This window comes from Oncorhynchus keta, chromosome 22, assembly GCF_023373465.1.
Source record: "Oncorhynchus keta strain PuntledgeMale-10-30-2019 chromosome 22, Oket_V2, whole genome shotgun sequence".
Taxonomy (NCBI): domain Eukaryota; kingdom Metazoa; phylum Chordata; class Actinopteri; order Salmoniformes; family Salmonidae; genus Oncorhynchus; species Oncorhynchus keta.
Window position 1 is genome coordinate 43,340,741 of NC_068442.1, and position 25,884 is coordinate 43,366,624.

A 25,884-nucleotide genomic window follows, 5' to 3' on the forward strand; every position below is an offset into this window, starting at 1 on the left:
GTAAAAAAAAAGAACATGTAAAGCTTTTTCAAGATTAAACGCTCACCAATTGCAACCTTGGAATTGTATTTTAGTGCTAAACAGTGTGCATTTTTATGAGATTATAATTGCTTCCAATCTGAATATGGTTAGTTGCCAGTCAAATGGTTCATTGCCTTGAACTGAAATTGGAAGGCTGGTCTACATTGCCAAGACTGCAATATCAAAGTAGGGAGTTCATTGTTCAAGAGAGTCATTCTGCAATTGGCAATGTATGGAATACAAATGGACACATCCAGCTGATCAATGTTTAAAATAAGTAAAAACATTTTACTCCCTACACTGGCTTCCTGTCAAGGCAAGGGCTGATTTCAAGGTTTTACTGAGAACCTACAAAGCATTATATGGGCTTGCTCCTACCTTTCTCTCTGATTTGGTCCTGCCGTACATACGTACACGTACGCTACGGTCACAAGACGCAGGCCTCCCAATTGTCCCTAGAATTTCTAAGCAAACAGCTGTAGGCAGGGCTTTCTCCTATAGAGCTCCATTTTTATGTAATGGTCTGCCTACCCATGTGAGAGACGCAAACTTGGTCTCAACCTTTAAGTCTTTACTGAAGACTCATCTCTTCAGTGGGTCATATGATTGAGTGTAGTCTGGCCCAGGAGTGTGAAGGTGAATGGAAAGGCTCTGGAGCAACGAACCGCCCTTGCTGTCTCTGCCTGGCCGGTTCCCCTCTTTCCACTGGGATTCTCTGACTCTAACCCTATTACAGGGGCTGAGTCACTGGCTTACTAGGGCTCTTGCATACCGTCCCTAGGAGGGGTGCGTCACTTGAGTGGGTTGAGTCACTGATGTGATCTTCCTGTCTGGGTTGGCGCCCCCCCTTGGGTTGTGCCGTGGCGGAGATCTTTGTGGGCTATACTCGGACTTGTCTCAGGATGGTAAGTTGGAGGTTGAAGATATCCCTCTAGTGGTGTGGGGGCTGTGCTTTGGCAAAGTGGGTGGGGTTATATCCTTCCTGTTTGGCCCTGTCTGGGAGTGTCATCGGATGGGGCCACAGTGTCTCCTGACCCCTCCTGTCTCAGCCTCCAGTATTTATGCTGCAGTAGTTTATGTGTCGGGGGGCTAGGGTCAGTTTGTTATATCTGGAGTACTTCTCCTGTCCTATCCGGTGTCCTGTGTAAATTTAAGTATGCTCTCTCTAATTCTCTCTTTCTCTCTTTCTTTCTCTCTCTCGGAGGACCTGAGCCCTAGGACCATACCTCAGGACTACTTGACATGATGACTCCTTGCTGTTCCCAGTCCACCTGGCTGTGCTGCTGCTCCAGTTTCAACTGTTCTGCGTGTGATTATTATTATTTGACCATGCTGGTCATTTATGAACATTTGAACATCTTGGCCATGTTCTGTTATAATCTCCACCCGGCACAGACAGAAGAGGACTGGCCACCCCACATAGCCTGGTTTTGGCCTTTCTAGGGAGTTTTTCCTAGCCACCGTGCTTCTACACCTGCATTGCTTGCTGTTTGGGGTTTTAGGCTGGGTTTCTGTACAGCACTTTGAGATATCAGCTGATGTACGAAGGGCTATATAAATACATTTGATTTGATTTGCTATGGTGACCAGTGAGCTGAGATAAGGTAGGGCTTTACCTAGCAGAGACTTATAGATGACCTGGAGCCAGTGGGTTTGGCGAGGGCCAGCCAACGAGAGAGTATAGGTCGCAATATTGGGTAATATATGGGGCTTTGGTGACAAAATGGATGGAACTGTGATGGACTGCATCCAATTTGTTGAGTAGAGTGTTGGAGGCTATTTTTTAAATGACATCGCCGAAGTCGAGGATCGGTAGGATGGTCAGTTTTACAAGGGTATGTTTGGCAGCATGAGTGAAGGATGCTTTGTTGCGAAATAGGAAGCCGATTCTAGATTTCATTTTGGATTGGAGATGCTTAATGTGAGTCTGGAAGGAGAGTTTACAGTCTAGCCAGACACCTAGGTATTTGCAGTTGTCCACATATTCTAAGTCAGAACTGTCCAGAATAGTGATGCTGGATGGGCGGGCAGCGATCGGTTGAAGAGCATGCATTTAGTTTTACTTGCATTTAAGAGCAGTTGGAGACCACGGAAGAGGAGTTGTATGGCAGTGATGCTCGTCTGGAGGTTAGTTAACACAGTGTCCAAAGAAGGGCCAGAAGTATACAGAATGGTGTCGTCTGCATTGACGTGGATCAGAGAATCACCAGCAGCAAGAGCAACATCATTGATGTATACAGAGAAGAGATTTGGCCCGAGAAATTAACCCTATGGCACCCCCATAGAGACTGCCAGAGGCCCGGACAACAGGCCCTCGATGGCGCTTATGATACCATTTAGGATCTTGAGTGTGGCTGTGGTGCACCCATAACCAGCTCGGAAACCAGATTGCATAGCGGAGAAGGTACGGTGCGATTCGAAATGGTTGGTAATCTGTTTGTTAACTTGGCTTTCGAAGACCTTAGAAAGGCAGGGTAGGATAGATATAGGTCTGTAGCACTTTGGGTCTAGAGTGTCTCCCCCCTTTGAAGAGGGGGATGATCGCGGCAGCTTTCCAATCTTTGGGAATCTCAGACGATACGAAAGAGAGGTTGAACAGGCTAGTAAAAGGGGTTGCAACAATTTCGGCAGATAATTTTAGGAAGAGAGGGTCCAGATTGTCTAGCCTGGCTGATTTGTAGGGGTCCACATTTTTCAGCTCTTTTAGAACATCAGCTATCTGGATTTGGGTGAAGGAGAAATGGAGGAGGCTTGGGCGAGTTGCTGTGGGGGGTGCAGGGCAGTTGACCGGGGTAGGGATAGCCAGGTGGAAAGAATGGCCAGCTGTAGAAAAATGCTAATTGAAATTCTCAATTATAGTTGATTTATTGGTGGTGACAGTGTTTCCTAGCCTCCGTGCAGTGGGCAGCTGGGAAGAGGTGCTCTTATTCTCCATGGACTTTACAGTGTCCGAAAACGTTTTTGAGTTTGTACTACAGGATGCAAATTTCTGTTTGAGAAAGCTAGCCTTAGCTTTCCTAACTGCCTGTGCATATTGGTTCCTAACTTCCCTGAAAATGTGCATATCACAAGGGCTATTCGATGCTAATGCAGTATGCCACAGGCTATTTTTGTGCTGGTCAAGGGCAGTCAGGTCTGGAGTGAACCAAGGGCTTATATCTGTTCCTGGTTCAACATTTTTTGAATGGGGCATGCTTATTTAAATGGTGAGGAAGGCACTTTTAAAGAATAACCAGGCATCCTCTACTGACGGGATGAGGTCAATATCCTTCCAGGATACCCAGGCCAAGTCGATTAGAAAGGCCTGCTCGCTGAAGTGTTTTAGGGAGCATTTGACAGTGATGAGGGGTGGTCGTTTGACCGCAGACCCATTACGGATGCAGGCAATAAGGCAGTGATCGCTGAGATCTTGGTTGAAAACAGCAGAGGTGTATTTTGAGGTCAAGTTGGTTAGGATGATATCTATGAGGGTGCCCGTGTTTACGGATTTGGCATTGTACCTGGTAGGTTCATTGATCATTTGTGTGAGATTAAGGGCATCAAGCTTAGATTGTAGGATGGCTGGGGTGTTAAGCAAGTCCCAGTTCAGGTTACCTAGCAGCACAAGCTCTGAAGATAGATGGGGGCAATCAATTCACATATGGTGTCCAGGGCACAGTGGGGGTCAGAGGGAGGTCTATAGCAAGCGTCAACGGTGAGAGACTTGTTTCTGGAAAGGTGGATTTTTAGAAGTAGAAGCTCGAATTGTTTGGGTACAGACCTGGATAGTAAGACAGAACTCTGCAGGTTATTTCTTCAGTAGATTGAAACTCTGCCTCCTTTTGCAGTTCTATCTAGTCGGAAAATGTTATAGTTAGGAATGGAAATTTCAGGGTTTTTGGTGGTCTTCCTAAGCCAGGATTCAGACACGGCTAGGACATCCGGGTTGGCAGAGTGTTCTAAAGCAGTGAATAAAACAAACTTAGGGAGGAGGCTTCTAATGTTAACATGCATGAAACCAAGGCTTTTATGGTTACAGAAGTCAACAAATGAGAGCACCTGGGGAATAGGAGTGGAGCGAGGCACTGTAGGGAAATGCCACGACCAAGACTCGAGAAGTTACATACTTATCAAGGTTTCCAAATGAAAAATACATTTGAACCTCTACAGGATCGGTAGGTCCTCCATGAGACGGTTGAGCTAACATAGGCTAATTCGATTAGCATGAGGTTGTAAGTAACAAGAACATTTCCCAGGACATAGACATATCCGATATTGGCAGAAAGCTTAAATTCTTGTTAATCTAACTGCACTGTCCAATTTACAGTAGCTATTACAGTGATATAATACCATGCTATTGTTTGAGGAGAGTGCACAGTTATATTTAGGCACATTTGGGCAGTCTCAATCACTAGATCAGTCTAAAACATTGCACGCACACTGCTGCCATCTAGTGGCCAAAATAAAAATAACACCCCCCCCCCCTAGAGGCCAAGACATAAAAACAGCAAGGTTCCATGATATCACCATGCGGAATTTAGAAATATATGTAACATTAATTACAATAACTACAGTAGGTACATCAAACCTACATCAAAGTACATTAAACCTCCCAAAATGTATTTTCCATGATCAGTATTTCCTTTTTCAGTCTTTTTCCCTTGAGGTAATGGATTCAACTTTTCAACACTTACAGCCAAATGTTTAATAACCCCGGGTATTCCCAGAACACATTCTGGAAAGTCTATACATAGTGGTCATTTTATTAGGTACAAACCCCCTTTGCATCTGGAACAGCGTGAATTCAAAACTGTTGATGAAACTGGGGAAGGAGATAGACTGTTCAAGTTCTTAAGTCCAGTTGGAGTTTATTACAGTCAGTAAAAGCTGAGTGTTGGAATTATAATTGTAAAAAACAGTTTTGTAGACCATCACAGACTGTGTTGTCATTTTGCACATTCTAAAGTTCAAACAAACAGTAACAGAATACCTGAATACTTCTCTGCATGCTTTAGTGCCTAGTAAGCCAAGACCGTTGGACTTGCTGTATGTAGGAGCAATTTATTTTTGTGAATCAGGGTGGTGAACCTAATAAAGTGGCAACTGAGTGTAGAGCCTGGTTGAAGTCCTAGTTTTAATGGTTAGTGCCAGTAGATTGCAGAGGTGTTCACATACAGTTCAGAATCAAATCATAATCAAACATGTACTTCTTATATTAGTGATTTTTGTTGTTATCCACCCTCTGATATCTTTCAATACCCATGCTAATATATATACATTTTTACATATATATACAGTAAAAATGTATGTTATGGTTCACTCTTAGTTTTCCTTATCTCCGCCGTGGAATGTCCATGTTGATCCTCTTGGTTCTCTTGATCCATCCACCTATCTTCTTTGTTAGTCAGGCCTGACCCCTTCATCCCGTAGTTTCTTCCTGTAATCTAATTTAACATGAATGAAGATGCAGAATCTTCTGCCGGGTCCCTTCTAATAGGGTATAACAGACTCGTTAGAACTTTGACCACAAACATCATACCTAGTTTGATGTTTCTGTGACAAACAGTGAATTAGTTATTGATTTATACCGCTTTAAAATGGCATTTTATAGATTTGATGTATTTCTATCAAGTCAACACTGGCATTTCTACTCAAAACAAAGGTCGTAAAAGTATACTAGACATTTATAGAATACATCATATCTAGCTTGATGATTCTGTGACAACCAACTTTACCTCGGTAGCTAACGATACCTAGCACACCCGTAGACAGTGTACTTCTTTCCTGCAGTTCTGTTAACCACGAGGGCAGGTGATCGGCAGCCCGGAGCGAAGGACACTACTAATTTGTTAGCTAGCGAGGACTCCGGTAGACCATGTCTTTCGCCACTGGAAACACTCAGATAATAGTTTTATTTCCCTTTTGACACACATTTTAATCGCATAGACAATCAGGGGAAATCCCGAATATCAAGTATCACACAAGTTGGAAGATGGCGTGCTCGGAACCAATGGGATGGATGCTCGATAGGGGGCGTTTCTGTAGATACGTGGATAAACTACATGTAAGGGACGCCCCGATTTACGGGCCGCAATCACACACCATATATATTTATGATACATGGAACGTTCCCACATTGGTTTAGAAAGTCTGTTGTGCAAGGTGGATAGCTTTAACAAAGGCGTTATGGACCGAATGGATAACTATAAACAACTTATTTTTGGAGCAAAGCCGAAATGGACAGTGATTCTGACAGTCACTGCATGCGGTGCAAGTGCCTTGGTCCTTTTGTTGAAATGGTTCAGACACCAACAGTCGTGGAAGAAAATTCAGAAGGCAAAAGTGCGAAGAGAAAAGTCGCTGCAACGAGCAGAGCATGCTGTCTGTCAGTTCAACGAGTCGGTAAATTTGACTTTAGTTTCGCAAAAATTTGCTCTCGAGAACCCGAGGGTGGATTCTGCCTCTATGAATAGGCTAAGCGAAAGCTAGCTAACAATGAATTAACATTCAACACGGCTGATTAGTCAGACACAGCTGTGACTAGAACTTGCTGTCAGACACTCTAGTACTATATCACAACTGATCAATTTCATGTCAAACTCACTCCAAGTTCAAACCAGTTTTCTCTTAGCCATGCATGCGTCAAGTGAAAGGAGGAGTAATTCAGAGGACTCCATACGACTAGCCCACTGACTGAGATAACATGACATTTCATTTTTATTTTCAGAAAGTGTAGTTAGAGACATCTGGTGGTATAGGCCTACCCAATGTTCATACTCTCCTTCCTTGAATCCCATGTCAGCACCCTGAAACAGACACCTCTCTCATCCTCTCACTGTCCCTGGCTGAGCTGTCCAAACAACTGAAGGACGGAACACTAACTCCACAAGCTGTGTTCCACTCATACATGGAAAAGGTAATGCACAATTCAATCAACACCCCCAGTATTCACATATAGCTTATACCAGCTATTTCTAATGTGCATGTTGTGGATTTTTGGACATTTTTCCCCCATAGTTTTGTTTTCATTGCAAGCATTTGATCTAGTTTTGTTCCCTAAGTCGGTGATCTTTGACGGGTCATATCCTACTCCTGCAATGTTTTCTGCAAACCATTAACTGACTTTAATGTATTTAAATCGATTGTCACAGCCGACAGCCTTGAAGGTCTATATGTTTACACTGAGTGTACAAAACACTAGGAACACCTTCCTAAAGTCGAGTTGTACCCCTTTTGCACTCAAAACAGCCTCATTTTGTCAGGGCATGGACTCTACAATGTGTCAATAGTGTTTCCGCAGGGATGCTGGCCCATGTTGGCTGGATGTCCTTTGGGTGGGGGACCTTTCTTGATACACATTGGAAACTGTTGATTGTGAAATCCCCAGCAGTGTTGCAGTTCTGTACACAAACTGGTTTGCCTGGTACCTACTACCATACCCATTCAAAGGCACTTAAATATTTTGTCTTGCCCATTCACCCTTTGAATGGCACACATACACAATCCATGTCTCAAATTGTCTCTATGCTTAAAAATCCTTTGTTAAACTGTCTCCTCCCCTTTATCTACACTGATTGAAGTGGATTTAACAAGGGACATCAATAAGGGATGATAGCTTTCACCTGGTCAGTCTGTCATGGACAGATCAGGTGTCCTTAATGTTTTGTACATAGTGTATGATGACATGCCTGGATCATTTGTGCAGTGTTTACAAAACAATTGCTGCTGTATTGTATAAAACAATGCATGTTGTTGTATTGAAGGCCTATCACCTATTAGGCAACATTTATTGTGTGGTAATCAATCTAGCCTGGTCCCAGATCTGTTTGGGATCTGTTTGTGCTCTTGTTACCATGACCATAGGAGTTGACAACACAAACAGATCTGGGACCATGCTACTAGGCCTATCAATCTACCAAAGCAGTCCCATTGATTTATCCCATGATGTTTCCCCACAGACCTTGGAGGTGAATAGGAGACTGAACTGTTGCACTGAGGTCCTGCTGGAAAGTTGGGATCAGCTGGAGGATGTTTACTCTCACAAGGATGGTCTCCTTTATGGGGTCCCTGTCAGCATCAAGGAAAATATTGGATACAAGGTAGTGTTGATTAGGTGTTTCATTGCCCTTTTCCCCTGTACCTAGTCCTGGACTAAAACACTTTTAAATGGAGATTCTCCATAGAGTATGCTTTTTAGGACAAGGCTTAATCTGTGTGAAGGAAGCTGCTCCACAGTAGGCCTATCTGTAACATATGTTTGTTTGCTTCGAGTTGACTCTCATGACATAAGCCCAACCGGTAACATGGATCTGGGTTCAGAGATTGTGCTTCTATACTGAAAAAATATATAAATGCAACATGTAAAGTGTTGGTGCCATGTTTCATGAGCTGAAATAAGATATTGCATACATTTTACATATTAACAAAACGCACATTTCTCTCAGTTTGTGTACAAATGTGTTTACATCCCTGTTAGTGAACATTTATTTTATGCCAAAATAATCCATCCACCTGACAGGTGTGGCCTATCAAGAAGCTGATTTAACAGCATGATCATTACACAGGTGCACCTTGTGCTGGGGACAAAAGGTTATTCTAAAATGTGCAGTTGTCACATAACACAAGGCCACAGATGCTTTGAGGGAAGGTGTATTTGGCATGCTGACTGCAGGAATGTCCACCAGAGTTGTTGTCAGAGAATTGAATGTACATTTCTCTACCATAAGCCGCCTCCAACGTCATTTTAGAAAATTTGTCAGGACGTCCAACCGGCCTCACAACCGCAGACCACATGTAACCACACCAGCCAAGGACCTCCACATCCGGCTTCTTCACCTGCGGGATCATCTGAGACCAGCCACCTGGACAGCTGATGAAACTGAGGAGTATTTCTGTCTGTAATAAAGCCTTTTGTAGGGAAGAACTCATTCTGATTGGCTGTGCCTGGCTCCCCATTGGGTGGGCCTATGTCCTCCCTGCGCCCCTTCCCAGTCATGTAAAATCCATAGATTAGGGCCTATTTAATTAAATTGACTGATTTCCTTATATGAACTGTAACTCAGTAAAATCATTGAAATTGTTTCATGTTGCGTTAATATTTTTGTTCAGTATAGTTGAATCTCGCGTGACAATAGCCCTACCGGTAACATGGTTCAGAGATGTGCACGTCTACTGAAATAATATATTTTTACATGAATGATTTCCTTGTTTTAGTTTTTCCTCTTGTTTTTGTGTTTAGGGTCATGACTCTACGTGTGGCGTAATCTGTAAATTGGACCTGCCTGCCACACGGGACAGTGTGCTAGTTGAAGTGCTGAAGAGACAAGGCGCCATTCCCTTCGTCAAGACCAACGTGCCCCAAGGCCTGCAAAAGTATATAGTTATTTTAGACTTGTGAATGCAACAAATGAGTTTCAGAATATTATTTGGATACCAAACAATGTCAACTGGTGACTGATCGCCACATACACTTGAACTACATTGACACACTGTAGTAGGTGAGACGTGCACCACAGTAAGCCATGTAATTTAGTGCAAGAGCTTTGACTTTAGTAATGTGATTGAGGAATGTATGGACGTGGTCCACGTCGAAGCCCTAAGACCAGGCTAGTCCGCACCCAGAGTAAAGCTGGTTGGTCATACCATGTGTCATGTTAGCAAGCAGTCCTTTAAATATGTCCTAAAAATATATTTATTGTCCTCATTCCCAGCTTTGACTGTGGTAACCCTATCTATGGGCTGACTCTGAACCCCCACAACCCCCAGAAGACGTCAGGGGGCTCGTCTGGTGGGGAAGGGGCGCTGATTGGAGGAGGGGGCTCGGTTCTGGGCTTAGGGTCCGACATCGGGGGCAGCATCCGCATCCCATCATCCTTCTGTGGCATCTGTGGCTTCAAGCCCACGGCCAACAGGCTGAGGTGGGTGGGTGTGTTATTGGGTCTGTTACTCTTAGTATGTCTGTTAGTGTTCCTTCGTGTTTTTATCAAATGTATCTGTCAGTGTGTGTTAGTGAAACTGTGTGCCTCATGGTGACTCAGCCTAACATGTTATCTATCATTTACAATGCTCATAACCTTGAACACAGTTCAAAGAAAGAGTACGTCACAAGACTCCCAGGCTTGGTTCGATATTGACTGACTTTCTTTGTTCCTTTTTTTGTTGTTTAGTTTGCGAGGTGCTAGCTCCTGTATCCGGGGCCAAAAGTCCGGTACGGCTCAAATATGTAACTTTTATCCCTGCTCATGCATAGTAAATAAATGGATAACATTTTACTTGACCCTTCTGTCAGTCCTTCATAAGGTCTACAAAAAAAGCATTTCCAAAAGAAAAGTGAGCACTGCTTTGATTCTGTGGAACATATAGTAATTATTTCAAAAGGGTGATTAATGCTATATATACAGTAACGACATGGTAACTAATGGTTTTGTTAGCTTTCAGTGACTGACTTTCCACTGTCACGATAACACAAGTGGTTTGTGTTGTGCTTGTTCCAGTGCTGTCGTCCCTTGGGCCCATGGCAAGAGACGTAGACAGCCTGGCTCTCTGTATGCAGGCTCTGCTCTGTGACCACATGTTCAGACTGGACCCCACGGTACCACCCATCTCATTCAACCAACAGGTGGGTTCTCTATCATCGGGAGAAGTTGCCCCCCAGATGCTGGTCTTGGGTCAGTTTTGCATTTCCCCCATTAATGGTTAAGATTGTGGGAGATAATCTGTACGTAGGCTCCAGGGTGAAGTTTCTCTTATCATAGAATATGTATCATTAGCTAGGTTTCCATCTAAATGGTGACAGATTTTCATGTGAATTGTGTAAAATCTGTATAAAAACAAAACATTTTCCTCACCAGGGATTTGTTTACATCAAAAATGACTTGTGGATAAAAGGCTGTGTGTGGTGACGTAGTGCACATAACTAACTTTTGCAGTTAAATTCCCATGTACTGAAAAAAACAAGTTTTATTTAACCTGTATTTAACTAGGCAAGTCAGTTAAGACATTTTTTATTTTTTTTAAATTTACAATGACGTCTACCGAAAGGCCTCCCGCGGGGATGGGGCCTGGGATAAAAAAATGTTTTTTTTTAATATATATATATATGTCGGAAATTTACATACACCTTAGCCGATACATTTAAAATCAGTTTTTCACAATTCCTGACATTTAATCAGAGTAAAAAATCCCTGTCTTAGATCAGTTAGGATCACCACTTTAAGAATGTGAAATGTCAGAATAATAATAGTGATTTATGTAAGCTTTTATTTCTTTCCTCACATTCCCAGTGGGTCAGAAGTTTACATACACTCAATCAGTAGCATTGCCTTTAAATTGTTTTAACTTGGGTAAAATGTTTTTGGTAGCCTTCCACAAGCTTCCCACATTAAGTTGGGTGAATTCTGGCCCATTCCTCCTGACAGAGCTGGTGTAACTGAGTCAGACTTGTAGGCCTCCTCGCTCGCACATGCTTTTTCAGTTCTGCCCACACATTTTCCATAAGATTGAGGTCAGGGCTTTGTGATGGCCACTCCAATACCTTGACTTTGTCCTTAAGCAATTGTTCCAAAACTTTGGAAGTATACTTGGTCATTGTCCATTTGGAAGACCCATTTGCGACCAAGCTTTAACTTCCTGACTGATGTCTTGAGATGCTGCCTCAACATATCCACAACTTTCCTACCTCATGCCATCTATTTTGTGAAGTGCACCCGTCCCTCCTGCAGCAAAACACCCCCACAACATGATCCTGCCACCCCTGTGCTTTACGGTTGGGATGGTGTACTTCGGCTTGCAAGCCTCCCCCTTTTTCCTCCAAACATAACGATGGTCATTATGGCCAAACAGTTCTATTTTTGTTTCATCAGACCAGAGGACATTTCTCCAAAAAGTACGATCTTTGTCCCCATGTGCAGTTACAAACCGTAGTCTGGCTTTTTTTATGGTGTTTTTGGAGGAGTGGCTTCTTCCTTGATGAGCGGCCTTTCAGGTTATGCTGATATAAGATTAATTTTACTGTGGATATAGATACTTTTGTACCCGTTTCCTCCAGCATCTTCACATGGTCCTTTGCTGTTGTCCTGGGATTGATTTTGACTTTTCGCACCGACGTGTGTTCATTTCTAGGAGACAGAATGCGTCTCCTTTCTGAGCGGTATGACGGCTGAGTGGTCCCACGGTGTTTATACTTGCATACTATTGTTTGTACAGATGAATGTGGTACCTTCAGGCGTTTGGAAAATGCTCCCAAGGAAGACCCAGACTTCTACAAGGTCTTGGCTGATTTCTTTTAATTTTCCCATGATGTCAAGCAAAGAGGCACTGCCTTTGAAGGTTGGCCTTGAAATACATCCACAGGTTCACCTCCAATTGACTCAAATGTCAATTAGCCTATCAGAAGCTTCTAAAGCCATGACATCATTTTCTGGAATTTTCAAAGCTGTTTAAAGGCACAGTCAACTTAGTGTATGTAAACTTCTGACTTCAACTGTATCTCAGATGGGGGGAGTGAGGCCTAAGAGGGTTTAATATATATATATATATATATATAAGCATCAACCAGTGGGTATTGTGACAGGTATATAGAGATGACCAGTTTACAGAGGAGTATAGTGTGCAGTGATGTGTCCTAGGAGCATTGGTGGCAAATCTGATGACCAAATGGTAAAGAACATCTCTTTGTTCGAATGCACCTTTAACTGCCGATCTATAAATTATGTCTCCGTAATCTAACATGGGTAGGATGGTCATCTGGATCAGGGTTAGTTCGGCAGCTGGGGTGAAAGAGGAGCAATTATGATAGAGGAAACCAAGTCTAGATTTAACTCTCGCATGCAGCTTTGATATGTGCTGAGAGAAGGACAGTGTATTGTCTAGCCATACTCCCAAGTACTTGTATGAGGTGACTACCTCAAGCTCTGACCCCTCGGCTGTAGTAATTAGATGGGGGATTTCTTATCAAACCACATGACCTTTGTTTTGAAGGTGTTCAGAACACGGTTAAGTAGAAAAAGCTTGTTGTAGAGAATTTAACACAAAATCCGGGGAGGAGCCTGCTGAGTATAAGACTGTATAATCTATGTTGTTGATGTAAATTGAGCGTGGGGCCAAGGATTGAAACTTGGGGTACACCCTTGGTGACAGGCAGTGGCTGAGACAGCAGATTGTCTGACTTTATACACTGCACTCTGAGAGAGGTAGTTAGCAAACCAGGGCAAAGACCCCTCAGAGACACCAGTACTCCTTAGCCGGCCCACAAGAATGGCAGGGTCTACCGTATCAAAAGCTTTGGCCAAGTCAATAAAAATAGTATCACATTGCTTAGAATCAAGTGCGGTGGTGACATAATTGAGGACCTTCTAAGGTTGCAGTGACACATCCATAACCTTAGCGGAAACCAGATTGCATACCCGAGAGAATATTATAGACATGAAAGCCAGTCAGTTGATTGACAAGTTTTTCCACCACTTTTGATAAACAGGGCAAAATAGATAGGCCTATAAAATTTAGGATCAGCTTGATCTCACCCTTTAAATAAATGATGAATGGTGGCTGCCTTCCAAGCAATAGGAACCTCCCCAGAAAGGAGACAGGCTAGTCGATGATAGGGGCAGCAACGTTAAAGAAGAAATGGTCTAAACCATCTGACCCAGATGTGTTTTTTGGGGTCAAGTTTCAGGAGCTCCTTTAGCACCTCGGACTCAGTGACTGCCTGCAGGGAGAACCTTTGTAGCGGGGTAGGGGAAAACGAGGGAGAAGCAGCTGTGAGGAGGGTTTATTCTCCAGGTCTTTAACAGGCTGGTGCTGATGGCGGACCATAGCACCCAGCAACAGTCAACGAAGAGTTATTTGAAAGTTGAATGTTTAAAGCAGAAAAGTGAGACTGAGCTCATGACCTTCTGCCAGACCTCTTAGTCAAACAGCTCTTATTCTCTCCTCCTTCACAGTCGAAGCCTGAAACAAGGTTCTAAAGACTTGACATCTAGTGGAAGCATTAGGAAGTGCAATCGGAACAAATTTACACTATCTTGGATAGGCAAAGAGTTGAAAAACTACAAACCTTAGATTTACCACTTCCTGGTTGGATTTTTTTCTCAGGTTTTTGCCTGCCATATGAGTTCTGTTATACTCACAGACATAATTCAAACAGTTTTAGAAAATCTACTAATAATATGCATATCTTAGCTTCTGGGCTTGAGGCCGGTTGGATGTACTGCCAAATTCTCCAAAATGATGGCTTATGGTAGAGAAATGAGCATTCAATTATCTGGCAACAGCTGTCGAGGACATTCTGCAGTCAGCATGCCAATTGCTCGCTCCTTCAACTTATGATGTCTTGCATTGTGTTGTGTGCATAGGGCTGTTGCGGTGACCGAATTACCGCCACACCGGCGGTCACTAGTCATGAAGGCAGTCAAATTCCATGTGACTGTTTAGTCACGGTAATTAGGCTTCTCCAAGCTCTGATGCTGCTGATGAGATTAGTAGCCTGGTACTTGGCACCCTATTGTCCCTATACTCACTCTGACATCAATGCAATGCATATTGCATTGTGCATCAATGCACAATATGAATAAATAGCCTAATAGTTTATCAATATTTTAAAGCCGAGTGTTCTAATCTGTTGTCAGCCACATTGTTTAAAAAAAGTGGTGGTTATATTAATTTGGGATATATCGCATGACACAACTGTCCCAGACTATGTTGGGAATATTTATTTCTTGCACAGAATAGAATAGGTCGACTTTTGTAGCATGGGGGATAGTAGATTGACAGAGGCTAGTGCTTCTGCTGTTCGTTAGGCCGACTCGTCTTGTTGGCTGACGAAAAGTAAATGTGGACTGTTCTTCCAATATCTTCAATATGCACCTTGGAATTGGATAAGGATGCACGCAGTTGCCTCCCTGATGTGTCTGTCTTCACTTGTAGCCTGTGAGAAACACCTGATCGTGTGAGTGCGATGAGAGGTGCTTCGGAGCAGGCAGCATTTAGGGAGAAGGGCTGCAAAAATATATTTTAGGGGTGTATTATGGCCACACAAAGGGGATGCCACTGGGAAATTTGAGGCATTATCAAGTGCTTCTCAAATTGTGAATGAGAGACAGACAAAGTGTGCACAGCCTGCAAAAAAAACAAACAAAGCAGAGCTCATATGCCCTTTTAAGCATTGTATTTTTTCTCAAATCATTATCATTGGAGTAGCATCATGCAGCCTTACAATGTATTAAAAATCCAAACATTTGTAGAACAAACCCTAAATTAAGCATATAGGAGTACCTATTTCTTTGTTAACCGCATGAGTGCACTCCTTCATCGTTTTGAGAAAATATCCTTTCTATTTTATTCAGCTTTGTTCACTTGTAGTATTCATTATATAAAATAATGCCACAGAATACTAAGCAAATCTTGTCTCCTAAATGAGCTAGTGTTAGCCCATAGCTAGATCAGGACCAAACATAAGGACAACCCTTTGTAAGCCATTCTGTTCTTCTGAAGTAGACTATTTTCTTCACATCATGCTTCTTTATACCTGTCTAAAATAATGGATGGATGTGTGGAAGCCAGGATATGTTAAATGTGTTTGCTAATTAACCGTCAATTACAGTGAGACCGACACTTATTTGCTCGACAATCACCGGATGACAATTGTGACCCCCCCCCACAGCCCTATGTGTGACAACTGCACATTTTTAGTGTCCTTTTATTGTTCTCTGCACAAGGTTCACCTGTGTAATTATCATGCTGTTTAATCACCTTCTTGTTTTGCCACACCTGTCAGGTGGATGTATTATCTTGGCAAAGGATACATTTTCATTACAGGAATGTAAACTAATTTGTGCACAACTTTTGTTTGGTGCTTATGGAACATTTATGTTATCTTTTATTTTAGCACATGGGACCAGCACTTTACATGTTGCGTTTATATACTATATATTAGTATTATATTTTTGTTCAGTATATATTATTATTATATTTTGTGATAGCAGATGGAAAAACTTTCTATGTTCTCCTCCAGGTATACCAGAGCTCCAAGCCCCTGAGGATCGGTTACTATGAGAATGACGGCTATGCCATGCCCTCTCCAAGCATGGGCCGAGCCCTGAGGGAGACCAAGGCCCTGCTGGAGAAAGCAGGGCACACGGTGAGTACCCCCCCAGCCCCAGTCTGATCTATTTGTGATAATTCAGATCAGAGCTTGGTTGAACACTTATCAGACAGTGTTGACTTGGACTGCTGAATGACAGAAACATAAAAATAAGCATAATTAGTTTGATCCATGACTGTAATGATATGTAATTGCAAATCGCATTCCTTTCTCTCCCTCCACCCCTCCATCTTTTGCACTATCCCTCCACCCCCCATCTCTCTCTAGTTGGTTTCCTTCAGTCCCCCAAGGCTGATCTATGCCATGCATGAGCTGGTTGTCAGGGGTCTCTTAGGCGACGGATGCACTACCTTGCTTAGTCACCTGTGAGTCAAATTTCCCTGGGTTGTGTTCAGTAAGGCACACCGTAGCAAAATATTTAGAAAAGGAAAAACAAAAATGTGTGTTTCTCATTAGACAAGTCCATATTGGTTGGCTCCGGAGTAGCGCAGCGGTCTAAGGCACTGCGTCTCAGTGCTTGAGGCGTCACTACAGACACTCTGGTTTGAATTCAGGCTGTATTACAACAGTCTGTGATTGGTAGTCCCATAGGGCGGAGCCCAATTGGCCCAGCATCGTCCGGGTTTGGCTGGTGTAGGCCGTCATTGTAAATAGGAATCTGTTCTTAACCGACTTGCCTAGTTAAATAAAAAATGTATTGTTCCCTGTTTCAACCTGTTTACTTCCATTTTGGGCCTAATGAACACGAGTAATCCCAATGAACGTCCCTGGGAGTGAAATGAACTATCCAGTACACTAAAATATGTTGTCAATATAAGAATCCCTGTTTTTGTGTGTTTTTTCAGGAAAGGGGGGCCTGTTGACCCGTGTCTCAGGGATCAGATTATCCCCTACAGTCTGCCTCGCACTGTGAAGAAAATCCTCTCTATTCTCCTCAAGCGTATAGTAAGTGAATGGGAAGGTTGGAGAAACCATTCCCCTGCCCAATGACTCCTTCACAGTTCTGCGTCATTGTAATTCCTGTGGAGGAGTGCGTCTTTCTTCTTCATGTTCAATTAATGAAACTGTAGCATCAGTGCTTTTGTTTTGATTATATTCCACAGGCATTTTTCAATTCCAAATACTTTCTGGGGGCTTAAGGAAATTCAGTATAGAGACATAAGGGTCATACATCCGCCAAATGACGTGCACCTGTCCTCAGGAGTTAACAGGGGTATAAGGGTGTTAAGAGTAGTTTGCATTTGGTCTAAAGTGCTGGAGAATTTGGTCGACTGTGAATATTTCTGACACGTTTTCCTCCCTCAGTTTCCCCGCATTGCTGCCTCTCTGGATAGCCTGCGTGGAGTTGGGTGAGCTGTCTGATCAGCCCTGTTCTCCAGGTTTCTATCAGTAACAGTGTTTATGAAATACAGAAGTAACCATAATGAATTACTCCATTTCCTGTTTCACCAGCTCCGTGCAAGATCTGTGGAGACATCACGCGGATGTGGAAGTAGGTATACATTTGGTAATCAGTGTGGTTCACATTTCAGTCTAAAGGTCAACGAAGTGACCGTTCTATGAGTTATATTTTACAGCGACGGCTGCAGCAGAAGCAAACTCTTTTGTGGGCGACTCATGTGTGTGCACAATTATTTTTTGTTTTGATTACATAGGCCATATTAATATTATTTCACACCTTTGTCTATTAAAAATGATTTTGCATTCAATTGAACAAGTCATAGACAATATTATGTTTGTTATATACAGTGCATTCGGGTAAGTATTCAGACCCCTCAACTTTTTCCACACTTTATGTTAGAGCCTTATTCTAAAATGGTTTAAATAATGTTATTTTTCCTTAATCTACATACAATACCCCATAATGACAAAGCAGAAGTACATTTTTGCTAATTTATACATTTTTTTTAAACGACTTATTTACATAAGTATTCAGACCCTTTGCTATGGGACTTTAAATTGAGCTCAGGTGCATCCTGTTTCCATTGATCATCCTTGAGAAGTTTGTACAACTTGATTGGAGTCCACCTGTGGTAAATTCAATTGATTTGACATGATTTGGAAAGGCTCACACCTGTCTATATTATGTCCCACATTTGAAAGTGCATGTCAAAGTATAAAACCAAGCCATGAGGTCGAAGGAATTGTCCGTAGAGCTCAAAGACAGAATTGTGTTGAGGCACAAATCTGGGGAAGAGTACCAAAAAATGTCTGCAGAATTGAAGGTCCCCAAGAACACAATGCCCACTATTCTTAAATGGAAGAAGTTTAGAACCATCAAGACTTCCTGGAGCTGGCCGCCCGGCCAAACTGAGCAATCTTCACTGTTGACTCTTCACTGTTGAGACTGGACAGAGGAACTCTGCCTAGAAGGCCAGCATCCCAGAGGAGCCTCTTCACTGTTGATGTTGAGACTGGACAGAGGAACTCTGCCTAGAAGGCCAGCATCCCAGAAGAGTCTCTTCACTGTTGATGTTGAGACTGGACAGAGGAACTCTGCCTAGAAGGCCAGCACCCCGGAGGAGCCTCTTCACTGTTGATGTTGAGACTGGTGTTTTGCGGGTACTATTTAATGAAGCTGCCAGTTGAGGACTTGTGAGGCGTCTGTTTCCCAAACTAGGTACTAATGTACTTCGTGCACAAATTTGTTTACATCCCTATTAGTGAGCATTTCTCTTTTTCCACGATAATCCATCCACCCGACAGGTGTGACATATCGAGAAGCTGATTAAACTGCAGGATCATTACGCAGGTGCACCTTGTGCTTTGGCCAATAAAAGGCCACTCTAAAATGTGCAGTTTTGTCACACAAACAAATGCCACCAATGTCTCAAGTTTTGAGGATGCATATAATAATAATAATAATATATGCCATTTAGCTGACGCTTTTATCCAAAGCGACTTACAGTCATGTGTGCATACATTCTACGTATGGGTGGTCCCGGGAATCGAACCCACTACCCTGGCGTTACAAGCGCCATGCTCTACCAACTGAGCCACAGAAAGACCACTGGCTTGTTGGTTCCACCAGTTGTTGTTGTTGCCAGATAATGATAATTTCTGTACCATAAGCTGCTTCCAATGTTTTAGAGAATTTAGCAGTATTTCCAACCAGCCTCACAACTGCAGACCACATGTATGGCGTTGTGCGAGTGGTTTTCTGATGTGAACAGAGTGCTCCATGGTGGGGTTATGGTATGGGCAGCCATAAGCTACGGACCATGAACACAATTGCATTTTATCAATGGCAATTTGAATGCTTAGCAATACCGTGACGAAGTCCTGAGGCCGATTGTCGTGCCATTCGTCCGCCACCGTACCCATCATGTTTCGGCATGTTAATGCACGGCACCATGTCGCAAGGATCTGTACACAATTCCTGGAAGCTGAAAATCTCCCAGTTCTTCCATGGCCTGCATACTCACCAGACATGTCACCTGTCGATCCAGAGCATCCCAAACACGCTCAACGTGTACGACAGCGTGTTCCAATATCCAGCATCTTCGCACAGCCATTGAAGAGGAGTGGGACAACATTCCACAGGCCCTAATCAACTGCCTGATCAACTCTTATGTGAAGGAGATGTGTCGCGCTGCATGAGGCAAATGGTGGTTTTCTGATCCATGCCCCTACCTTTTTATTAAGGTATCTGAGACCAACATGAATATCTGTATTCCGAGTAGTGTGAAATCCAAAGATTAGGGTCTAATGAATTTATTTCATTTGACTGATTTCCTCATATGAACTGTAACTCAGTAAAATATATGCAATTGTTGCGTTTTATATTTCTGTTCTGGAAAACACATCTTGCTTTGGTGAGAAGGCTGTGAGTGTCAATGTTCTGAGGGAAATGTTGCTCTCTATCTGTTCTCTAAGGACTACATACATGAGGTGATTGCAGAGTGGAGGAGGTGTGAGCTGGATGTGCTGCTGTGTCCCATGGTTGGTCCAGCCTACATCCATAACTACCCTGGCCAGCTTACCAGTATGTACCCATCTCTCCTCTCTCTGTGGCCAGCTTACCAGTATGTACCCATCTCTCCTCTCTCTGTGGCCAGCTTACCAGTCTGTACCCATCTCTCCTCTCTCTGTGGCCAGCTTACCAGTCTGTACCCATCTCTCCTCTCTCTGTGGCCAGCTTACCAGTATGTACCCATCTCTCCTCTCTCTGTGGCCAGCTTACCAGTATGTACCCATCTCTCCTCTCTCTGTGGCCAGCTTACCAGTATGTACCCATCTCTCCTCTCTCTGTGGCCAGCTTACCAGTATGTACCCATCTCTCCTCTCTCTGTGGCCAGCTTACCAGTATGTACCCATCTCTCCTCTCTCTGTGGCCAGCTTACCAGTATGTACCCATCTCTCCTCTCTCTGTGGCCAGCTTACCAGTATGTACCCATCTCTCCTCTCTCTGTGGCCAGCTTACCAGTCTGTACCCATCTCTCCTCTCTCTGTGGCCAGCTTACCAGTCTGTACCCATCTCTCCTCTCTCTGTTGCAAATTAACACCTTATGAAATGGGGTTTAGGTTTATCTTTTATAGCATAGGAAGTTAACTGTTTTTGCTTAGAGTTGATTTTGTTGTCCAAGGCCACTTGTATAATTTACTTAGGAGTCACTCAAAGATTTTTCTTTTGACTTAATCATGCCATATTTTCCAATGCGTAACAAGATAGTGGTGTGATTAAGTTGTTTCTCCTTCTCTCTTTCCAGGTACACTCACCTACACTATTATCTACAATCTCCTTAACTTCCCTGCTGGGGTGGTTCCTGTCTCCACGGTTACAGCAGAGGATGAGGAAGAACTCAGGCACTACGAGGGAAACTATGGGGACCTCTGGGACAAGCTCTACAAAAAGGTAGTCTGAGTCACAAACTCTTCCTCCTAAAATATTTACAGTACATTTAGCCCTTTCCAAATATATTTACATCTTGACTTGAAGTAGCCATTGCAGCTGGCACAACCTGTAGCCTAATCACATGATGCAACACTATGGTCTCATAATTGTTCATTAATGTATGTCTTCATGTAGTTACTAACCTGTGAATCTTAGGCTGCAGTTCCACATTTAACCAGTAGATGGAGGTCCTGGTTGTTGTGTTGCAGAGAACAGATCACTGGGCCCATGTTCAAAAAGCGTCTCGGAGAAGGAGTGCTGATAGAGGATCAGTTTAGCCTTTTAGATTACGAGGGATGGACTGTGGGCAACTTCCTAGATCAGCACTCCTACTCTGATGAAATGATTTATGAGTACGGGCCCTGATCTGCTCATCATTGGTTGGGACTAATGTGCTTGGCATGTTGTGTGTGTCTACAGGCAGTGACTGGTGGAGAGGGGCTTCCTGTGGCCGTCCAGTGTGTGGCCCTGCCCTGGCAGGATGAGCTCTGTCTGCGATTCATGAGAGAGGTTGAGATGCTGGTCAGAGAGGATAAGAAATGAGAGGTCGACGGAGAGGGAGAGATGGTAACGGGGACCTGTTTGATCAAACAGTTAAAAAGTTTATGTACATAAATGTTACTGGGTTTTAGAAGTAGTACAAATTCAATATAACATTGTTCTTGTGATGCGAGGTAACTTGAGTAGGCCCCCTGGCCCAGGTAAACCTAAATGTCTAAGAAAGCAGATTGGAGTGAAGACTGATCCAAGTGCACTGTGAAACACTAAGGGTTGTTCTTGGCTGCTATCAGCGCACCAGACCTTTAAATAGTAATTTAAGTACATGGGAAGTAATATTTTCCTTACACACTCAAGGAAATTGAAAAATTATGTTTACCTCAGTTGATTAACCCCCCCCCCCCCACCACTTATAATGTAAGGAAACCCTAATGAAGTAAGACATTACTTGGTATTTGTCAATTATAATCAACATATGCATTTATCATTATATAGGAAAATTAGTTTGACTTCTAGCTCTGACTCTACTAATAGCTACTTTATTGAGGAAAAATGTCCTTTCTATGCCTGTGATATTTTTTTTTTTTTTACCTTTTATTTTACTAGGCAAGTCAGTTAAGAACATATTCTTATTTTCAATGACGGCCTAGGAACAGTGGGTTAACTGCCTGTTCAGGGGCAGAATGACAGATTTGTACCTTGTCAGCTCGGGGATTTGAACTTGCAACCTTCCGGTTACTAGTCCAACACTAACCACTAGGCTACCCTGTTGTCCCACCTAGCTATCTTAAGATGGCTCTGGATAAGTGTCTGCTAAATGACTAAAATGTAAATGTCTGTTTTTTTGTATCTCAAATTAAACAATTATTTAATATGGCCCTCTGTGATGCCGTTCTCGTGTGCAAGCTTTAGGAATGAGCACATTTATCATGTTGAGGTCAAGTGTCTTCCAAACACGGGTCTCTTACCTACAGTGACACCTCTCGCTCTAGCTCTCGCTCTCGCTCTCTCTTCAAATGGTTCTACTTAAACGCTTGACTTCAAACTATAATCAGGATGATGTCATTGTTTTAATAATGTTAGCTGATTGTAGTTAATGACTTGTGTGGTTTTTTTAATATAGCTCCTGTAGTGGTTCCCTACTATCATGCTCACAGAGGTAGAAGTACCTGCTACCACGCCACACATTCTGCTTATAACAAGCCTGTACTGATGATCAACCTATGGTCTGGGCATGGTTGGACAAACACCTTTACGGCATTTACTCAGACTGAATCCTGAGGTACGTTGTCCATCTCAGCAGGACTGAGGCTAAGGCTGTCCTGATATGCACACTGTACTACTGGGGGAGTTTTCTAACAAGAGTTAGAGAAAAGTTAGAGCTCAACATTCAACTGTGGCGTCACCTGGCTCCAGACCAAGAAAACACAACATATCAGACCATCTAGCAGGGTCCTCATGTCATGGCCCAGTGGTTAGAGGTCCAAACACCTCATTTACAGAAACCTCAGGCTTATGAAATCAGGTACTTCAAAAGCCATAACAACCCATTCATGATAAAACACGATATCGCACCAATTAAACTAATATGATTCTGTCTTAATGTGCCATTTCAGGGACGAAGAAGCCCTGTGGTCTTTCTAGTGCCGTAGACTCGCAGGTCATGTCTGTCGCAACATGACTCCTGGCTCCTGCATGTTCAAAGTGCTGAGTTCTGCCTCTGAGACCTGAAAGCCACTTCCAAAGGGACATCAGTGAGATTGGCAGCTTTTAGGACTTTGGTCCATTTCAACCACCATTACTCTCCAATCAGAAGAGGGAGCATGTGGAGGGAGGAGGAGCAGAATGGGGGAGATTACCAAACAGCTGACACAGGTGTACATGGAGTAGCACAAGTGGCATAAGGGAGCGTTTTTTTCAATGCACCAGCCCAGGCACTGTGCTTCTTCTTGCATAGGGGCTGGGATATCTTGAAACTATTTGCTTGAAAATCTCTCTGTGACGGGATTAGCCGAGAGTTCTGAATGATTTCCTAAGATTCTGTGACTCAACAATTCCGTGATCCAGATTCTAGTGGTTTTAAGAGCCACTATTCCAACGTTGAAAAGCTTCCCCTCTGGACAAGAGGACACTTATTTCTTTTTTAAAGTTTGTTCCACTTCCCTTTTTCTGCTGCTTTCAGGCGTTCATCAACCCCCCCCCCTCTCTTCTCACTACCTCACCATCACTTGCACCTCTTGCACAATCTGCTAGGTTTGAGCGTTTCCCTATCTTCCCTCTGGCGGCATGCTTGGCATGCAGCCCTTTTAGCCAAATTGGTTTACATTGGGGAGATAAATGCTCTGCAAATGCGCTTAAACACATACAGTCAAAAATGCAGACAGTGCGTGTCAGGATTAGCATCCAAGTCAGGGGGAGAAAGAAGAGCATCTCGGCTGTACAAAGCTGAGGAGCTGCTAGTGAAGCCTGCAGATACAGGCCGGCTCGTCCACTTTTCAGAGCAGAATTTAGCTTTTGCATGCTAGTCTGTAGTTCTGAGAATTTATAGAACTTGTCGAACTCCTTACAACGTATTGTTTCAAACTGGTGAGCAGACCTGGGAGTTACTATGTGCCGCTGGTGGAGGGAGTCTTGTTGGTTCTTCTGTAGGAGAAGTTGGCCCAGTAGCAGGTCTAGGAACAGTTGGTATTGGTGATGCTCTATTGCAGTGGTTTTCAACCGATGTGCAGTGGCGCCTTGAACTCTCAGGTGTGCAGCAAACAAAAATTCTATTGATTATTTTTGGGAACACACATTTATCAATGTGACCTGTGGAATTTTGACTTGGGAGCACCAGTGCCGCTCATATAATACATTGAATGGCACAGCTACGTCTGTATCGTTATTTCAAGTCTGGGACGCTCAGGATGTTACATTTGTATAGTTTGAGAGCAATCACTTGAATCATTATACTTTGCCTGTGAGAATTGTTAGAACAGACAAGGCAACTAGGCAATTCTTATTAGACAGCTGTACCAAAGCCTATGTCATAAAAACAAACGGAGCATGGCTTTGTGTGTATGTATTTTATTTATTTTACTTTTATTTAACTAGGCAAGTCGGATAAGAACATTCTTATTTACAATGACAGCCTACCAGAAGACAAAAGCTCTCCTGCGGGGATGGGGGCTGGGATTAAAAATAACACACAATTTAAAATATAGGACAAAACACATCACTACATAAAGAGAGACCTAAGAAAACTATGTAGCATGGCAGCAACACAAGGAAACACAGGATGGTAGCAACATGACATGTTAGCAGCACAAAACATGGTACAAAGAGCAAGAAGGTAGAGACAACAATACACACGAAGCAACCACAACGGTCACTGAGTGTCCTTGATTGAGTCTTTGAATGGTTGACCCTTAACAATGCCAAAAACCTCTTGTCTGTGTCGCGCCTGCAGGGTTGAAATGTTTTCTCTCTTGTTTGTGGAGGTGCTATCCTCAGATAATAGCATTGTTTGCTTTCGCCGAAAATCCTTTTTGAAATCTGACATGTTGGCTGGATTCACAACAGTAGCTTTAATTTTCTATCTTGCATGTGTGATTTCATGAAAGTTTGATTTTTATAGTAATTTATTTGAATTTGGCGCTCTGCATTTTCTCTAACTTTTGGCCAAGTGAGACGCTACTGTCCCATATCCCAGAGAGGTTTTTAAGGTCACTGATTAGTTAGGAACTCCCCTCACCTGGTTGTCTAGGTCTTAATTGAACACAAATTGAAAGGACATAACTAAAACCAGCAGACGTACAGCCCTCCAGAAATTGAGTTGGACCCCTGCTTTAAAGGGAAAATAGTAGCAGGTCTAGGAAAGTAGTAGCAGCCCATACCCTGACCTTAACCAGGCCTAACATTAATAACCTTTTGACGTTCTTCTGTCCTTGAAGTCATGGTTTTAAGTCCAGGCTTGTGAGGTTAAGTTGTGAGGAGAGGTTGTAGACTTTTTTGGGGGGTGATCTTGCTTAATGGAAAGATTCACCCTTTTTTAATGTCATATCGTTTTTGTGCATCTCTAAGCGATGTTCTATAAATTCCTGTGGTCATTTCCTGTTTTCATATTTATCTCAGCTATTGCTGTTCAAGTAGGCAGAAATACATCCGGTATGCCGAATTTTACATCCTGTAACATTCAAAGTCTGAATTTGTTTTATTTTAATAAATTAAGTCAGGAAACAAATGAATGGAGTTTGAGTGAGTTGTGCTGAGAGTCAGCATCCGATCCTCAGTAACTAAGATGTTCTAATTCTAAGGACCTGTGCTGAGAGTCAGCATCCGATCCTCAGTAACTAAGAGGTTCTAATTCTAAGGACCTGTGCTGAGAGTCAGCATCCGATCCTCAGTAACTAAG

General features: G+C 43.0%; 1 protein-coding gene across 2 annotated transcripts in view; it reads left to right on the forward strand.

Annotated features, from left to right (window-relative positions):
- Nucleotides 1-6,082: 6,082 nt before the first annotated feature.
- Nucleotides 6,083-25,884, forward strand: part of LOC118401531 (fatty-acid amide hydrolase 1-like) — a 28,580-nt gene continuing 8,778 nt past the window's right edge. The window contains exons 1-15 of one of the 2 annotated variants that reach the window (XM_052475288.1): nt 6,083-6,402; nt 6,803-6,916; nt 7,959-8,099; nt 9,239-9,372; nt 9,711-9,917; nt 10,167-10,207; nt 10,494-10,618; nt 16,010-16,135; nt 16,367-16,464; nt 16,945-17,044; nt 17,405-17,448; nt 17,552-17,591; nt 19,976-20,084; nt 20,809-20,954; nt 21,414-21,560. In XM_052475288.1, coding sequence (XP_052331248.1) covers nt 6,121-6,402; nt 6,803-6,916; nt 7,959-8,099; nt 9,239-9,372; nt 9,711-9,917; nt 10,167-10,207; nt 10,494-10,618; nt 16,010-16,135; nt 16,367-16,464; nt 16,945-17,044; nt 17,405-17,448; nt 17,552-17,591; nt 19,976-20,084; nt 20,809-20,954; nt 21,414-21,536 — 1,830 coding nt within the window. In that variant the 5' untranslated portion in view covers nt 6,083-6,120 and the 3' untranslated portion in view covers nt 21,537-21,560. Of the gene's footprint in view, nt 6,403-6,802; nt 6,917-7,958; nt 8,100-9,238; nt 9,373-9,710; nt 9,918-10,166; nt 10,208-10,493; nt 10,619-16,009; nt 16,136-16,366; nt 16,465-16,944; nt 17,045-17,404; nt 17,449-17,551; nt 17,592-19,975; nt 20,085-20,808; nt 20,955-21,413; nt 22,369-25,884 lie in introns of those variants that run through there. The other variant, XM_052475287.1, reaches the window with a different exon arrangement.